Source organism: Sceloporus occidentalis, unplaced genomic scaffold (genome assembly GCF_023333645.1).
Source record: "Sceloporus occidentalis isolate IW3139 unplaced genomic scaffold, rSceOcc1.0.p SCAF_4, whole genome shotgun sequence".
Taxonomy (NCBI): domain Eukaryota; kingdom Metazoa; phylum Chordata; class Lepidosauria; order Squamata; family Phrynosomatidae; genus Sceloporus; species Sceloporus occidentalis.
The window spans coordinates 118,166,215-118,183,004 of record NW_028316984.1 but is presented as its reverse complement, the minus strand read 5'-3'; the positions used below and the strand labels follow the sequence as shown (position 1 = coordinate 118,183,004).

General features: G+C 39.5%; 1 protein-coding gene across 5 annotated transcripts in view; it reads left to right on the top strand.

The window, feature by feature from the left end:
* The window catches only part of NELL1 (neural EGFL like 1), a 630,714-nt gene that overhangs the window by 598,574 nt on the left and 15,350 nt on the right, over nt 1-16,790 (top strand). For all 5 annotated transcript variants that reach the window (XM_089521361.1, XM_089521359.1, XM_089521360.1 and 2 more), the window contains one exon: nt 3,060-3,253. In XM_089521361.1, coding sequence (XP_089377487.1) covers nt 3,060-3,253 — 194 coding nt within the window. The remainder of the gene's footprint in view (nt 1-3,059; nt 3,254-16,790) is intronic.

Here is a 16,790-nt window from a genome sequence, read left to right as displayed (position 1 = left end):
TCTGGAAACTGTTCTAAAGGGTGGTGGAGTTCAACATTGGTAGGCAGGTCATTCTGGATTTTGCATACTTCTGTGTAAGTTTTACAAATCGATAAAAATACAGAATATATCATCATAATAGTAGTAGTAGGACAGCTAAAGCAGCTAATAATATGACTACCATAAAGATAATGATAACATAGTAAATGAAATACTGTAACGTTGTGAAGTCAAAGGCTTTCATGGTTGGCATCCATAGTTTTTTATGGGTTTTCTGGGCTATGTGGCTGCATTCTGGAAGAATTTATTCCTGATATGTTACTTGCACCTGTGGCTGACATCTTCAGAGGGTGGTGACATGAAAGTGAGTGGAGTATATATATACTTGTGTGACCCTTGGTTGGGAGGAAATGATTTGCAGGTTAATCTGTGTGTTGATCTGTTGTTGAATGGCAAGGTCTCAGGGTGAGAGGATATGCGGGAGGATATGCATGTCTATTTAATTAGCAATCCCTTGTCTGTGGGGAAACTCCCTGACCCTGGGAGGTATATATTTGCATTTGTTGAATCTTGATTTTGGTGTTTGTCAGGACTTTTTTGGAATCCACAATCCCAACAGACTCCCTGGATTGCATTTTTTTTTTGCCACCTTCCAAAGGTGAAGTTGCCTCTCCTGATAGCTACCCAGAGTGATAATTTATCTTTTCAATAGGTTTCAGAGCTCTCCCCCACTGTTTAAAAACATTTCAAAACCAGAAGTGGACCTTCTGCAGCTGCTGTTGCTCACTGCTGGTGAACATGTGTCTCGGCTTCTGTTGAAATGCAAATCTTAGCAATATAATGCAATCTAAAGAAGTAATTCCGCCCCCCTCCCCCATGAACATGTAGAAAGGAAAGTCTGATTATGTGATTTGCACTGTAGCTAGAAATAGGTATGTGTAAATGGGGCTCTTAAGCTCTGCTGAGAAAGCACACCTCTTTTTCATTCAGTGTTTAATTAGGGTTGCCACCTCTTTCAGAACAAGTGAACCAGTTATTTTCATTTGCTTGCTTAGTTTAAACTTGCACATGCTGATTTTAAGGTTCTCATTCATTATTACTGAAACTGAGTTAAAGGAACTATAAGGTAAAAATATATATATACAAAAAAGGTGAGATAGTTGAACCTCTGATTAACCATCCCCAGAGAATAATTTTCCTTTTCCACCTCCAGTCAGCAACTGTGGGTTCAATTATAATTCCATTTTCTAGCTTCCAGTCAATTGTTTTATGTCTTGCTGCACTTTCCTCACTACTGATGGTGCAGTTGTGCTTCCTAAGTGGATAGGGAGGGGTGAATCAAAGGGTGTCAGAGCAGGTTTTTTACTGCTTTTAAAGGAAGGAGAAACTGCAGATATCTGGATTATTTCATGATGTACAATTAACTGGTATCCTCTCTGTTCGTTCCCCCAATTTTCATGAAAAGTGTAGTGGGAAGCTGTAAACAGGGCTGCAGAATTACTTTGGTGAGTGGCTCTTGTCTCAAGAGCAAGTGCTACTTCACTAATGCTCTGTAATTGGATCCACAGTAGTTAGTCTATGTCACTTGGGGCATAAAGAAGACATTAGAAATATTTTTTGCTAAACAAAATGTTTAAGATGTGTACTAAATTTGAAAGTGGATGTTCATTCTCTCTCTGAATTTATTACTGCTAATGTAAGTTTAGCAAATTCCGGCTTTAGGGGATTGTCTTCTTTTTGCAAAAGATATATAGAAAAACAAAGAAGTTATGCATCGTTTCATTTCACCTGTAGTAAGTGAAGGTTAATGCAATATTGTACCTTCCTCTTTTGGAGTGTTAACTGCTCACACAAATGGATTACCTATATCAACAACACAACACCAAAAAAAGCTACTCATGAAAGACCACCTTTTATGAGCAGTGCTTTCTAGTCATGGAACACCTTTTCAAAGGTTTCCCTCTTTTATCAGCTAAATCACTTTGAGCATGAGCAGTTCAATACACAACAGTGCAAGCAGACGTGTTTGTGTGAATTGTTCATGTGACTGATTAGTTGTTTAAGCAGTGCTACAATGGAGGAAGGTAGGCCCTGAAAATAAAACATCTCTCTGTGATAGCGTAATGTCCTTCTGTGTGCTGTTATAGAATAATGTAATTCAAGATACAAAAAACTTTTATTATAAAACAGTCTCTACAAATTCCTCAAAGTCTATCATCATTGTTTTTATTGTTGTTCTTGTTGGTTGTATGTGCACTGCAGAAATAATCCAGGTTGACACCATTTTAACTACCATGATTTATTGCTATGGAATTCTGGGGATTATAGTTTGTTGTGACACCAGAGCTTTCTGTCAAAGAGGGCAAAATATCTCACAAAACTAGAATTCCCAGAATTTTATAGCATTGAGCCATAGCTGTTAAAGTGGTGTCAAACTGGATTATTTCTGTGGTGCAGATGCAGCCTATTGTACCGAAACACCATTATTATTATTATTTTTTATCACCTTATGAACTGAAAAGATAGCTTTTCCATTACGTTGTAGGCCTGGTTTCTTTCTGTTTGTTCCTTGCTTCCAAAATGGGAACATTCTATGAATTGGCATTAAGCCTCGAGGTCACTTGGTTCATGCAAATCTTCCATGCTGTTTCTGTTTCTGTGCAAGACTAAGAATAATATGTGGCTTGCCAGAGTAATTTTCTCCTACTCACGTCTTTTTTTTTAATGGGGGTTTTATTCTTAAATAATAATCATCCTTCTTTCGTGTCTCTGGCAAATCATTTTTTAACCATTAAGTGTCCATACAGTTCTCTGATAAAGTCTTGTGGAATATGATAAATCTATTTAAAAAAACACACAAAAAAACCCCTGTTACGTAGTTATAATTTGACTTGAGGAATACCTTCAAAAACTCATTTCCTTTCAAATCAACAGTATGCTTGTAGAAAAAGGTATATCCTCCTCCTGAGGATAGTAAATGTAGACATTATTTTTACAGTCCCAATCTCCAGTAACTATTAATTCTCCAAGGGAAAATGTTCAGGTTTGCTGAAGCCAAATAAACTCTCTCTATTGTGCAGATATTGATGAATGTGCCTTAAGGACTCACACTTGTTGGAATGACTCAGCCTGTGTGAACCTGGAAGGGGGGTTTGATTGCCTCTGTCCCTCTGGACCATCCTGTACTGGTGACTGTGCACATGAAGGAAGCCTGAAAAGGAATGGCCAGGTATGGACACTGAAGAAAGACAGATGCTCTGTTTGCTCCTGTAAGGTAAGTTCCTACATGATTTGCTCAGTTGTAAAATATCTCTTAATTTGATTTGCTCAGTTGTAAAATATCTCTTAATTTACTTTGTAAAGAGACTGATCTGCTCTTTGATTTACATACCCTTTTTGTACTAGGGATCCCTTGTCCTGCATTCCATCTAGAGATTCCATCTAGGGATGCAATTAATATTCAAATTCTTGAAGGGGAAAATGAGAAAGGGACTTTTCAAGTGTCTACAAACTCCAATGAGGAGAATCCTTCTCGTGTCGCTTCCTTAGTCCTCCTTCCTCCCCGGTCCTCAAACAGGCATGAGAACAACTCACATACATGTAGACTCACTTATTTCCTGTCCCTACAATCTGAGAGAACTAAGAATACAGGGGAAGTGGGGTGACTCAGCAAGGAGAACCTCATTGCAGGTTATGTTACAATAGCTGGCTCACGGCAACAATGTATGTACCATAATGAAACAGCTATCAGAACACAGATGGTAAGAAAATAGCATCCTGATCTGCACCTGGCTCTCCCCTCACAGTGCTGCATGATACTGCAAAGCTGTAATTTCCCTGATCACCACCTGCTTTTCCTCCAGTTTCCTACTATCTTGCAGGGGCAGATGGGTAGCCTGGCCAGGATCATGAAAGGCTATAGCCTCCCAGTCCTCACAGGTTTGCCCATATGCAAATCTGGTGTGACCAAACCAACCTATTTCTGGATCTGTCCTTTTCTTCTGAAAGGGGATGTGAGCAAATCTTACTATTACTGAGATTTTAATCAAGACTGACTCTTTGAGACAGAATCTTGCAGATATTCCAACCCGCTTAAGAGTCTGTAGTTCCACTGCAAAACCAAGATACTGAACGGTGGTGAAGTGGGGTTGTCATGTTCTCTGCAATTTGCATAGAAGAAGCTTTGTATTTAATTCTTGGATTTGTGTAATTTGTGGTTGTGTTGTATGCCAACTCATTTCTGATTTATAGCAACCATATGGCAAATCTTAGCAACATTTGTTCAGAATAAGGTTTGCCTTTGCCTTGCTCTGGGGCAGAGAGAGTGTGATTTGCCTAAGGTCACTAAGCACACACAAGCACAGCAAGCACAACAGGATAGGTGGATTGCACAGGCACAAAGAACCCTTTCAGTGATAGTTCTTTTTATAGAAAGCAATAGTTAATCACATCTTCCACTACTGCACATTTTACAGAAATGGAGAAAATCACTTGTGAAAATACAAACATTTTTGCTGAGAGCAACCTCTCTTTGTAAAACATTTATGGTTGTCTCATTTGCCCCACAAGGACAGTGCAAGTCCAGATTTGCACCCCCAATCTGATGTCAAAGGCGGGGGGGGTGTGTGTGTCTGTTTTCTCACTGTTAAATAAAACAGTGCTGAAGAACAGTTTTAGGTAACTCAAATCTTACACTATATATTTGCTAAAACATACAGTTTGATAAGATGTTCTTTCATATACAACACCTCCTTCCCCATACTTTAGAACCTCAAATGCAGTTCTCCTCTGAGTGCACTGACCATTTCACATTTGGGCTCTGCTGAGAATGATTAGTGCATTGTCTATTATGGAGCCTTCCTTCACTGTAATTAGCTATTTAGCCATATTGCAGTGAGGGAAGGTGTCATAATAGACAATGTATTAATTATTCTCAGCAGTGCCACAATCTGAAATTTTGTGACAATTTTGTGAACAATTCAGAAGAGCAGGAAAGGGCATGGTGCTGCTCCTGATGAAGCTTATAGTGTGCCTTCACCCTGCCTTATTCATAGAATCATAGTCATAGAGTTGAAAGAGACCACAAGCCCATCCAGTCCAACCCCTGCCATGCAGGAACTCTCAGTCAAAGCATCCCTGACAGATGGCTATCCAGCCTCTGTTTAAAGACCTCCAAAGAATTTTATGAGAGTTCCAGACTTACAAACCTCTTGCTTTCTCCCCTGCCCCTAAACAAATAAATTAAAGAGGGAAAAAATAAAATTTTAGAACAATATCTTTCATCTCTTAACATTGATACCCCCACCCTCCAATTGTGGGAAGCCCCCAGTCTTTGCTGAAATTAGAAAGTATGATCTAATGTCTGACAGTCAATTTATTACCAATTTAAACTCTAGAACAGATTGGTCTTTTGTTTATAGCTGAAATATATGGCTTGTTTTACTTTCATGAACATTGATTGAAATGGGTGAAATGTGTTTCAACTGGTATTTATTTACTACTGTTCAACTGTATTTCTAAAAGCTCAGCTGAAGTTCCTGCAATGCTAGAAATTTTAGGACTGAAGGAAAATTTCATTTGGGGTGTCACAAATCTTTGGGGGGCAATATCCTGATTTTGGGGAGCCAGCATGGTGTAGTGAGTGCTGGACTATGACTGGAGATCAGGGTTCAGTTCCCCACTCGAGCATAACAACCCACTGAGTGACCTTGGACAAGTCACATTCTCTCAGCTTCAGAGGAAGAAATTTGCCCAACCCCCCCCCCCCCCCATGATAGGTTTGCCTGAGGATCTTGATAAATTAAAACATTACCTGGAGGTACACAACAACAGCAACATCTTCATTTTGTTTTCCATCTACACCCTTGTGCATTGTGCATGTATTATTTCAGTGATTCTCAGAGGCCATTAAAGTAAATCATTATAATCACTAAGTCCATTCAGTGAAGTAAGATCATACCAAAGATGGACTGGGAATTTACCCATTCACTCCTGCGCTACCCAGTATCCTTCACACAATATTCCATGTACCAGAGGGACAAGAGGTAGCCCATTCCATGCTTAATGTTAATTATTTCTAGTCTGTATGCCTGGGATTTAGCCATGTGAATATATGTTTAAAAGAATGTTAGATAAAAAAATACAAGTGATTTCTGCAGCTCTTTACTGGACATAATATTTCAGCTAATCCTCTGTAAACATACTGGGTATCTGTTCCTATGAATGAACACAAAATTTACTGAAACATAAACATTCTGACAGCTTAATTAATTCAGTTCATTCATTACTGAAGTAGCACGCAGTAGATTTTTTCCTGCTTTCTCAAAGCACACCCCTCAAGCCTTATGAGAAGAATTACAGCATGGTCCAAGAGCTTCTGTCTGTGGTCCTATTTTGTTGCAATTTTTCCTTGAGCTTTGTGTAGAATCTAGTGTATGGAATCTAGTGTTTGGAACTGATGTCCTGTGTATCCAGGGATAGGGGACAGTGATTCTCAAGATAAGTGATACATTATTGAATTAATGTATGGTTAAAAGATGGTTACAATTTGGCTTAGCAAACCAAAATCTTTGGCTCTCTTGAGTCTGCTTGTGCACACAGGACGTAAGTTCCTAATAGCATAAACATTTTTAAAACAAATCTGTTTTTTTTCTATGACTGATTCCAAATTCAGACATGCATCGTATTTGCTGCTATTTGTTGTTGTTGATGTTGTTGTTATGTGCTTTCAAGTCATTTCAGACTTATGCCAACCCTAAGGTGAATCTATCACCAGATTATCTTGGGAAGAATTATTCAAGAGGGGCACCCTTGCCTCCTTCTTTTCCTGAGAGAGTGACTTGCCCAAAGACACCCAGTGGGTTTCCATGGGTCAGTGGGAATTCAAACCCTGGTCTTCAGTATCATAGTCCATTCTCAAACTACTACACCATGCTGGCTCTCTTCCCATTGATACCTCTTCTCAAGAACATAAAATTTAATCTAACTCACTGTTCCTTCCTTGCTACTAACCTGAAAACAGAAGTGATAGAAAGGTCTTACTGAACCCTCTCTGTTCTTCCTTTTCTCCCATCTCTTGTGCTGAATGTAGTGTCCCACATACTAGTGACTGTGAATATTTCAGTTTCTTAGGGTACTTGCATCCAATATACAAATATTCATTATTTCTCAAACTACATCTTCCAGTACTATTTACCCCAGTACACTGCTGTTTCCAGGGCTGAACTGTAGGAAGTGTCCTTAAAATTCAGTAAGAAGTTGCATGAGCCTTTCACTGGCTCCAGTGGCCCAAAGAAAAAGGAACATTTTCTGACCCATTTTCAACAGGTTGGAAAAAAATATATCTATCCAGAACTCACTTGCATGCAAACTAAATTACTCCATTTGATCATCTGTGCATGGGAGGGTAGTATTAAAAGAACTGAAGGTGGAAAAGAAGTGACTGCTCCATAGAGTATCTTTATGGCATGTTAGTTTCCTCCCCACATCTGTTTATGTGCCTATATCTCTTTATTGAGTATGATAATAGCTTCAACACTGAATGAGGCAAGAATAAATAGCTGAAGGGGGGATTTTGAGCCAAAGGAGAGAATCCATGTCCCACAGCTAACTCATAGAGGTAAATTCCTTCCCTCATTTCCCAACTTAGTTCCCAGCACATCTTTTAAGAACCTCCCACACAAAAGTAATGAGATGACAAAAGAACCGGGGAGGGGGGGGGAATAAAAGATGGGTTGAGAACCCCATGCCTCATGTGTCCTCTGAGCAAGATAAGGCTTTTTTCTCATCCTTAGTCCCCCTCCCCCTTTACAGGACAAATCTCAATTGGATTTGATAGAAGGGTACAACTCCATTGATTTCAATAGGAAGAAATTGAGTGGTCAATTGTTTCTTTGGTTTTTTTTTTTTTTTTTTTTTTGCTTTTGAAAGAGAATTTAATGAGCCCTAAAGTACCACTCCTCCTCCTCCTCCTCCTCCTCCTCCTCCTTCTCTTTCCTCTCTGGATTTTTACCACCCTCTCTATAGTTCTGTAGGGTTTTGGTACTTAGATCTTTACTGTGGCTGAAGTCAAAATGCCAGGAATAGAGCCCTTGCAGAGAGCCACCTTCACCAACTTCCTGTTGCCAACCACAGGAAAGGGAATAGCTGTGGTAGTAAACACTCTTATGAGGATGGCACTAAAAAACTAATTAGGTGTTGGAATTAAACCTGTCCTTCAGGCAACTGGGGAATTGACATGGGACTTGTAAAGCTCACCATTACTAGCCTCATCAATCTTGATGAATGTACATGCATAAACACAAATGTATGTACATTGGGCCCTTACCTTATGCAGGGGTTCCGTTTTGGAGCCCCCCCTCCCTGCATAAGGCAAAAAAATGTATATGCTTGAGCCCCATTGAATACAATGGGGCGCATGCCCACAGTATGGGACAGCGCGCGCACTGTGGGTGCTTGCACCATTCATTTTATTACAGTGCAGCTTCAGCATAAACTGAAAGCCGTATATGGTGTTACAAAAATCAAGCATTAATAACGACATGAAATAAAGTAAGTTCAATATATTGTAACAAAAGAAAACAAAAATTAGTGGATATGAATGGTGTAGCTGGTATTTTGACGTAGTTGGACTTAGTCATCTTTCTAACACAGGATTGGACATTCTTGTACTATACATTTTTTATTTTCTGTAATATTCTAAGTTGCTGCAGAATGGTTCTATTTACACTTTGCAGCGAGCAATTTAACCTCAGTATTTCAGTGTCACAAATGTGTAACCTTTCATATTACACCAAGCTTCTTAATGATGATGATGATGATGACACTGAAAAGCTAATTATATTTTTTCCATCTTCTTGCTATTATCATTCTTGCAGCAGTTATCATGTAAAATATTATTTTCCCATAATCCTTTTCTAATTCTTTATCGTTTATCATGCCCAACAAAAATTTTTTTGGTAAAGTAAAGATAATCTGCAGGTAAAAGATTGGTATGTGAAAATACTTGATATGACAGAATCCGATAGACTCACAGATTTATTAAGAAATGGAGATGAAACAAGATGGGAAGGTATGTGGGCACCCATTATAGATCATTGTATAGAACAAATAAAGAAACACCGGAATAGAACATAAAAAGGGTAAAATGTTAGGAACACAAAAGAAAATAGTTTGTTCATGTAGTACAAAGCAGTGTTCAACAATATTGACTTAAGAGTCACCTGTAATAACAAGAAGGTAAAGTGATGATTACATAAGGGGAACAATAACACTAAGAAGATGCAGGAGTGTACAAAAAGAAAAAAGTGGTTGTTCGAACATTGAATAGAATATGACCTGAAGGTGATATTGACTATATAATGTATCAATCTTAGAATTTACAAAAATGTATAATAGGAAATGATAATAGATACACTCTGATATAACATGTAACACTATAATAGGGAAATGTTCGAAGTAACGTAACAAAGTAAGGGATAAGACTAATAGAGAAAGTTCATAGTAATCAGTTGTCTTCAACTTGGAGGAAGGGAAGGGATTTTAAATGTCTATTGTTATTTGTTGGCATTTAGTTTAGAACGTAAAGGAATAGAGATGGGTTATTGTTAGAATGATTTTTTTTTTTTGTATTTTGTTTTATTTTGTTTTGTCTACTGTTTAGTATCTGTTGTTGCTGTTTTGTCTTTTTTAACAAATAAAATCTATTAAAAAAAAAGAAAAGAAAAGAAAAGAAAAGCTAATTATAAACTGGGATTGAATTTAATTACCCTTCAGGCCTGGGTTGCATTCAAGTAAGGGACACACTTGTATGTTCAACATTGTCATCCCCAGTTTCTAAATGTTGGCATTATCTTAGATGTAACATATTTTTCAGTGAAACAAATTGTAAAGTACAAGCAAATAATTAAAGACTGCAAGTCTTTTATTAATAAAAACTTAATCCTGATAAAATATAAAAATGAATAGATTGTGACTGTTTTTTTTTAATTGATGCATGGTATTTGTGGCAGTGTTTGTATAAAAGTTTAAACATACTGGGCTGGATCCTGGTTAAGAGTAAACCTACTCAGATCAATGCTATTTAAATGAATTACGTCTAACTTTGGTCCCACTGATTCCTTTTTTAAAAATTATTTATTGTTTTACCATCACAAAATTAAAAATAACAACACAAAATATGAATAAGATAACATGCAGTGATTTTCTCCTTGACATTTTCTGCTACATGTTTACACAATTGCTATATGTTCCCAGCTGTATCCCCAACCAAAATTTCCCTTGTTTTTTCTTCCTTTAACCCTCCACCCCACTTTTATGTACTATATATCTTGTTTGGAATTTTCCTTGGAGCATATCCCCTATCATAATATTCTTTAAATTAACTTAATTTCTCTGTCCAATCCATTCCTCCTTTGATCTGTTTTCTAGGTTTTTTTTTAATAAGACTGTGCATCTTTAAAATAAAGTTCAATACATAATTTAATTCTCCTATTTTTCTTCTAGTATTGTAGAACAGATTCTTTCTCTTTCTGGTGTCTCACTGTTGCTGAGTTTAGGCTTCTATATGTTTTGACTGTTTTATCTGTTCAGTATTTTATTATTTGATATTTATCTTTCATTTTTTATTAAATACTTTATTGGTATAGTTTTCAGTTCATTGCTCAGTTTCTAGATCTACAGTGGCCCTTCCCTTACATTCCAGATCCCCCCGCATAAGGGGAATTCCGTATATGCTTGCACTCCATTGAAAACAATGGGACACATGCTTGTGGTGCTGCGCAATGCATGTGCCATTGGCACACATGCCATATGTTCTATTGTTGCATGGCTTTAGCATCAGCTTGAAGCTGCGCATAGTGCATCCACATACAGAGCGGGTGCACTTTATATTTACTTAGCCATTTCACAGAACTTGGCAGTGGTTTCAATTCTTCTTAGAGTTTCTATTTGTTAGCACCATCATCCTATCCATCTGCATCATGTCTAGGCACTTTCTTTCACCTTCCATTTTTGGGCATATACCAGTGTTGCAGCTTAACTGAATATAGGATATATTTTAATTGTTTATTTTTAATAGGAAACATTCTGGTCTCGCTTTAATTGGTTTTTTAATTATTAGTTGTAGCATCTTATTAATTTCCATCTAGAAATTTCTTCATTATGGGACATGTCCACCAAATATGGCATTATGTCCCTTCATTTTTTCTGCGTTTCCAGCACCTTCATTTTTCATATTATTCGATTTTTGCCAATTTATTCAGAGTCATGTATCATTTTATATACATTTTCTTTCACATCCATGCTAAGCATGAATTTAAATCTTGGCCCCAGCCTTTCCCCCAACTTTCCATTTGTATAGGGTGACCAATATTTCATGCCCACTTGATGGCACTTTCTTTAACTGTTTCTGATTCCATTTCTATATTCAACACTAATTTATATAATTTAGATACAATAGATGTTTGGGTTACAAACAAGTTCACATCTAGGGTTTGTTTGTTTTGTTGTTGTTGTAGTTGCTAATACCTTCTAGTTTAAGGTCCATTTTCAGTCTTTCATTTAATTGGTAGTATGTGAACCAGTGGCATGTAAACCCATCTTCATCTATTTGTTTTTAGTCTGGAAATCTCTCCTTCTGAGTTCAGCAAGTTTTGGTATTTTAAACAATTCTTTTGATGTTTCACCTGGCCTATCATCAGTGGTCCCACTGATTTCAATGAATGTATTCAGATTACCTGATTAAGGAATTTATCACACCAGCCTGCTCTCTCATCTGAATCGTGTTATTTTAAGGATATGGAAACATACCAGTTTGACAATGTTCATTATCACACTTATTGCAATAGACTGAAGGCACTACTTTGGTACTCTATGGTCCTGCACTGTCTCTTATACACAGGCTCTATCACCCACCTTCTTGTCTGTGCCCTAACTAGCCTGCCTTTTGGTTTTTTATTATTTTTGTTTTTGTTTTTACCACAATTGCACAATTATGCCAATGCAATGAAATTAAATAAAGAAATAGAAATGGGGGGGGGGGGAACAACCTGCTAGGGAGTGGCAAGGGAGAGAAGGGAAGAGGTACAGAACTATGTCCACTCACACTATGTGACTGTCTGAGAAGCAAAACTGCAGACGGTGGCACTTATCACACAGAAATCCATAATGCAAAAGTAGTGTGATTGGGGGGGTATTGATGGATTTTACCCATCAATGGAAAGGAGCACTCTAGGAAATGATGGGATTCAAAGCAGCAGCAGGATGGACATGATATTGTGTGATGAATACTGGCCAAAGACACTTTTATCCTGTTGAAATTCTCCTTTATGACCATTTTGTGATAAATTCTTAAGTGTGGAGCCAGGTTGTTGTTGTTGTTGTTGTTATTTGGAATAGTATAGAGAATCTATTATATTTTCTCAACATGGCATGTCTGAGCATTTTGCCTTTTCCCCTATATGACAGTTATTATTGAACACATTCTCCATGTCCACTTTCCCATGTCCACTTTTAAAAGCTGAAAATCCTTGTTAAACTATTTTATTGTATGCTTTTACTTTCAAAATGTGGCCAGTTGTGGCCCTGAGGCTCAAGGATTTTTTCCCTGTGGGTCCCTGCCCTATTTATAGCAGAAAAAAAGAAAAGTATATTTCCTGGACCCTTTTACAGCACATAATTTTAGTACCATGATTCTGCTTCAGCTACTGTGGATGGATCCTATTGAATCCTGATATTTGTAGTTTGGTGAAGGCCTTGAATAATCTGAATAAGAATGCTAAATATCCCTTTCTCAACTACAAATTCCAGAATTCACCAGATGAAACCATGGCAATTAAAGTGGAACCATCATGGTATCACTGTGTAGTGTGAAAGGGTCTCTGGAAGCCTTCAAAGGCAGCAAATTATTGTTCTTGTTAACTTTTTTATATTCTGCCTTTTCTCTAAGCCAAGTCACCAAGGGCAGCTTACACACGAAATCAAAGCCAGTACAGTTAAAACATACAAACGGTCAACTTTAGAATGGAAATAAATTATCAGTCTTATTAAAAACAATTTAAAATATACAATTATGAACAATAAAAAGCTGTTTAAAAATACTGGACAGAATCCTTTAGGGCAGTTACAAGTGCCTAACCTAGAGTTGTGCTTTCATAACTGTTTTGTATTCACAGTCCCTCTATATGTTCTAGTTCAGGGGATACACTGGGACTGTGAAAACCACCCAGTCATCATTTACCAGGAAGCAACCACTGCAGTTGACTGGGATCAGTTACCCTGTCACTTAGAAAGCAGCTGACTGATGTTTCCACCTCCATACTTTGCATGAGCAACCTCTGGTGAGAGGAGGCATTGTTATAGGGACCCTGCTTCTGCCTGTCACAAGGGAGATTGCTTATGGGAGAGGTGGGAACACCAATTCCAGACTGACAGGGGAATGGATCCCCATCAATTGCAGCAGCTGCTGCCCAGTAATTGGGGACTCGGAGAATCAGGTTGGGAATCACAGTGTAACTTTGCAACCACAGTGGGTATGCATTCATAAGTGGCCAAGATAATTCTAGCCAGTACAACTAAAAATAGGCAATCATTTTGTAACTTGGTTACAGGGCTTTCCCTGTAGGTTTTCATTGTTATTATTGTGTGCCTCCTCTCCATTGACGCCTCCTTGTCGTGGGGGAGAGGCTTGCACACCCTAATGATGTTGTGAGCTATGCTGGAGGTGGTATAATAGCCACCGGCAGGGCCTCCCATGCCAGACAGGTCACAACCAAAGGGTCTGACCAAGAGCGCCAAAGGGCAGGATGGGCTCTCTAGCCTTATGGCAACCATCCTAGGAGAAGGAAAACTCTAATCCCAAACCCGGGCAAATGGTGCTCGTCTAACTCTGTAAGGTCAACCATCTAAGAGAAGGAAACTCTAATCAAACCCAAGGACCTCGCTGCTACCGTCCATGCTTGTCAAGGCCTCAGCAGACGAACCTCTGGTTTAAAGGGTGAGGCTAGTTCTGTGCACGCTGTGCTCCACCAGAAAAATCCATTGCACAGGCTCGAAGGATACATCCAATCTCTGAAAAAGCCCTGTAGCGATAGGCAAGGGATGAAATGGCAGGTGTAAAGATGCACAGGAAGCCGCAGACCCAACCCTGCATGTAGGCGGTTCAGGACTTTGGTTGCTTGAGACTGACCAGGGATGACAGTCTTGTTTGGCAGCATCCTGAATGACCAAGCAGCCTTTTTAAAGGAGAGCACTGCTTGCTCCATATGGAGAGGGGCCTAGAAAAGGTGGCCTAATGAAAGCTCATCCCCAACAACCCGGTTGGCTAGCTGTGGCCAACGGGCATCTTCTGATGCGGTCAAACAAAGATGAAGAGACAAAGGCACACACCAGCCTCCAAAGGTGCAAACGCTTGCATGCTGGAACATCAGAACCATGCAAGATTCTGCAGATAGTGGACGTCCTGAGCGTCGTTCTGCCCTAATAGCCCATGAACTGTCACAACTTAACATCGACATCGCTGCTCTTAGTGAAGTTCGTCTCCACGAGGAAGGCAGCCTTAAAGAACACAGTGCTGGATACACACTCTAATGGTCTGGCAAACCCAAAACTGAACAACATTTTTCAGGTATAGGCTTTATGATCAAAAACTCCATTGCCTCCAAACTCGAAACCTTGCCAACAGGACACTCTGATCGTATTATCTCCTTATGCCTCCCACATGTTGTTCTCTTCAGTATATATGCCCCAACTATGCAAGCCGACCCTGCGGAGAAAGACAAATTCTACTCAGACCTACGCCACCTTATACAGAAAGTCCCTGCAGAAGACAAAATCATTATCCTTGGTGACTTCAATGCCAGAGTAGGAAAGAACTTCAAAGCCTAGAAAGGTGTTTTAGGCAAGCATGGTGTGGGAAACTGTAATGATAATGGACGCCTCCTGCTACAGTTTTGTGCAGAACAGCAGCTGACTATTACAAACACCATCTTTCAGCAGAAAGATAGCCTGAAGACAACCTGGATGTATCCCTGATCCAAACACTGGCACCTCATTGACTATATCCTAGTGTGCCAGAGAAATATTTGTGATGTCCGTCATACCCGAGTGATGCCCAGTGCAGAATGTCAAACAGATCATCGCCTCGTAAGATGCAAACTAAATCTTCATTTTCAGTTCAAACCTAAGAGGGGTGGCATCCTAAAGAGGAGACTCCAAGTCAACAATTTTCAACAAGCTGCCATGAGAGACAACTTCCAGGCAAATTTGCAAACCAAACTTGAAGACCATCCTGTAGACTCTTCTCCTACAGGGCTTTGGCAGCATATCAAAAACAGCATCCTGCAATCTGCGGAAGAATCCTTAGGGTTCTCCCTCAAGAAAAACCAAGACTGGTTTGATGAAAACAACCAAGAGATCCAGGAGCTGTTGGCAAAGAAGAGAACTGCTCACCAGGCACACCTTGCCCAGCCATCCTGCCATGTAAAAAAAGCAGCCTTTCGCCGTGCATGTAATCAACTCCAACAAAAACTCCGAGACATTCAGAACAAGTGGTGGATCAATTTAGCAGAAAAGACACAATGTTGTGCAGATCTGGGTGGTTCCAGAGGATTTTATGAGGCTCTTAAAGGAGTGTTTGGACCTACATATCAGATCCAAAGCTCCCTATACAGTACAGATGGTCAAACACTAATCACAGATAAAGCTTCCATTCTGAACCGATGGGCTGAACATTTCCAAATCCTCTTTAGTGCCACATCTTAGTCCAAGACTCAGCTATTCAACATATGACACAACAACCAATGAAGAAGGAATTGGACATAGCTCCCACTTTGGAAGAAACCGTTAAGGCCATACAGCAGATGAAAACTGGCAAGGCTGCCAAGATCAATGGAATTCCACCTGAAGCTTGGAAACATGGAGGTTATGTACTCCATGCTAAACTCCACGAGCTCCTTGTGAGTTGCTGGGGAAAAGGCGAACTGCCATCAGATCTCCGAGATGCAGTCATCATCACCCTGTACAAGAAAAAAGGAGCAAAATCGGATTGCTCAAACTATCGAGGTATAACACTGCTCTCCATTGCTGGAAAAATCCTTGCAAGGATACTGCAGAACAGATTAGTCCCTGCTATTGCAGAAGAACTTCTCCCTGAAAGCCAATGAGGTTTTAGAGCTAATAGGAGCACTACAGACATAGTATTTGCCCTTAGACAACTGCAAGAGAAATGTAGAGAGCAGAACAAAAGACTCTTATGTAACATTTGTCGACCTCACCAAAGCCTTCGACACTGTGAGTAGAAAAGGTCTGTGGCAGATCCTGGAATGACTAGGATGCCCCCCCAAATTCCTCAAAATGATCATCGTGCTATATGAAGGCCAGCAAGGTGAAGTCAGATATGGCGATGCTCTCTCAGAGCCTTTTCTAACAACTAATGGTGTGAAACAAGGTTGTGTTCTCGCTCCAACTCTATTTACAGTCTTCTTCAGCATGATGCTCCAAAGGGCTACGGCAGATCTCAAAGAAGAAGACGGCATTTATATACGCTACCGTACTGATGGTAGCCTGTTTAACTTAAGCCGCCTGAGGGCCTGCACTAAGACTCTAAACTATCTAGTCCGTGAGCTGCTTTTTGCTGACGATGTTGCCCTCGTTGCCCATATGGACGCAGCTCAGCAGCGCCTAACATCTTGTTTTGCAACAGCTGCAGAGCTCTTTGGACTGGAAGTCAGTCTGAAGAAAATAGAAGTTTGCTACCAGCCGGCACCTCAGGAAGAACACTACCATCCCCACATGACCATAGGCGCATCTGTGCT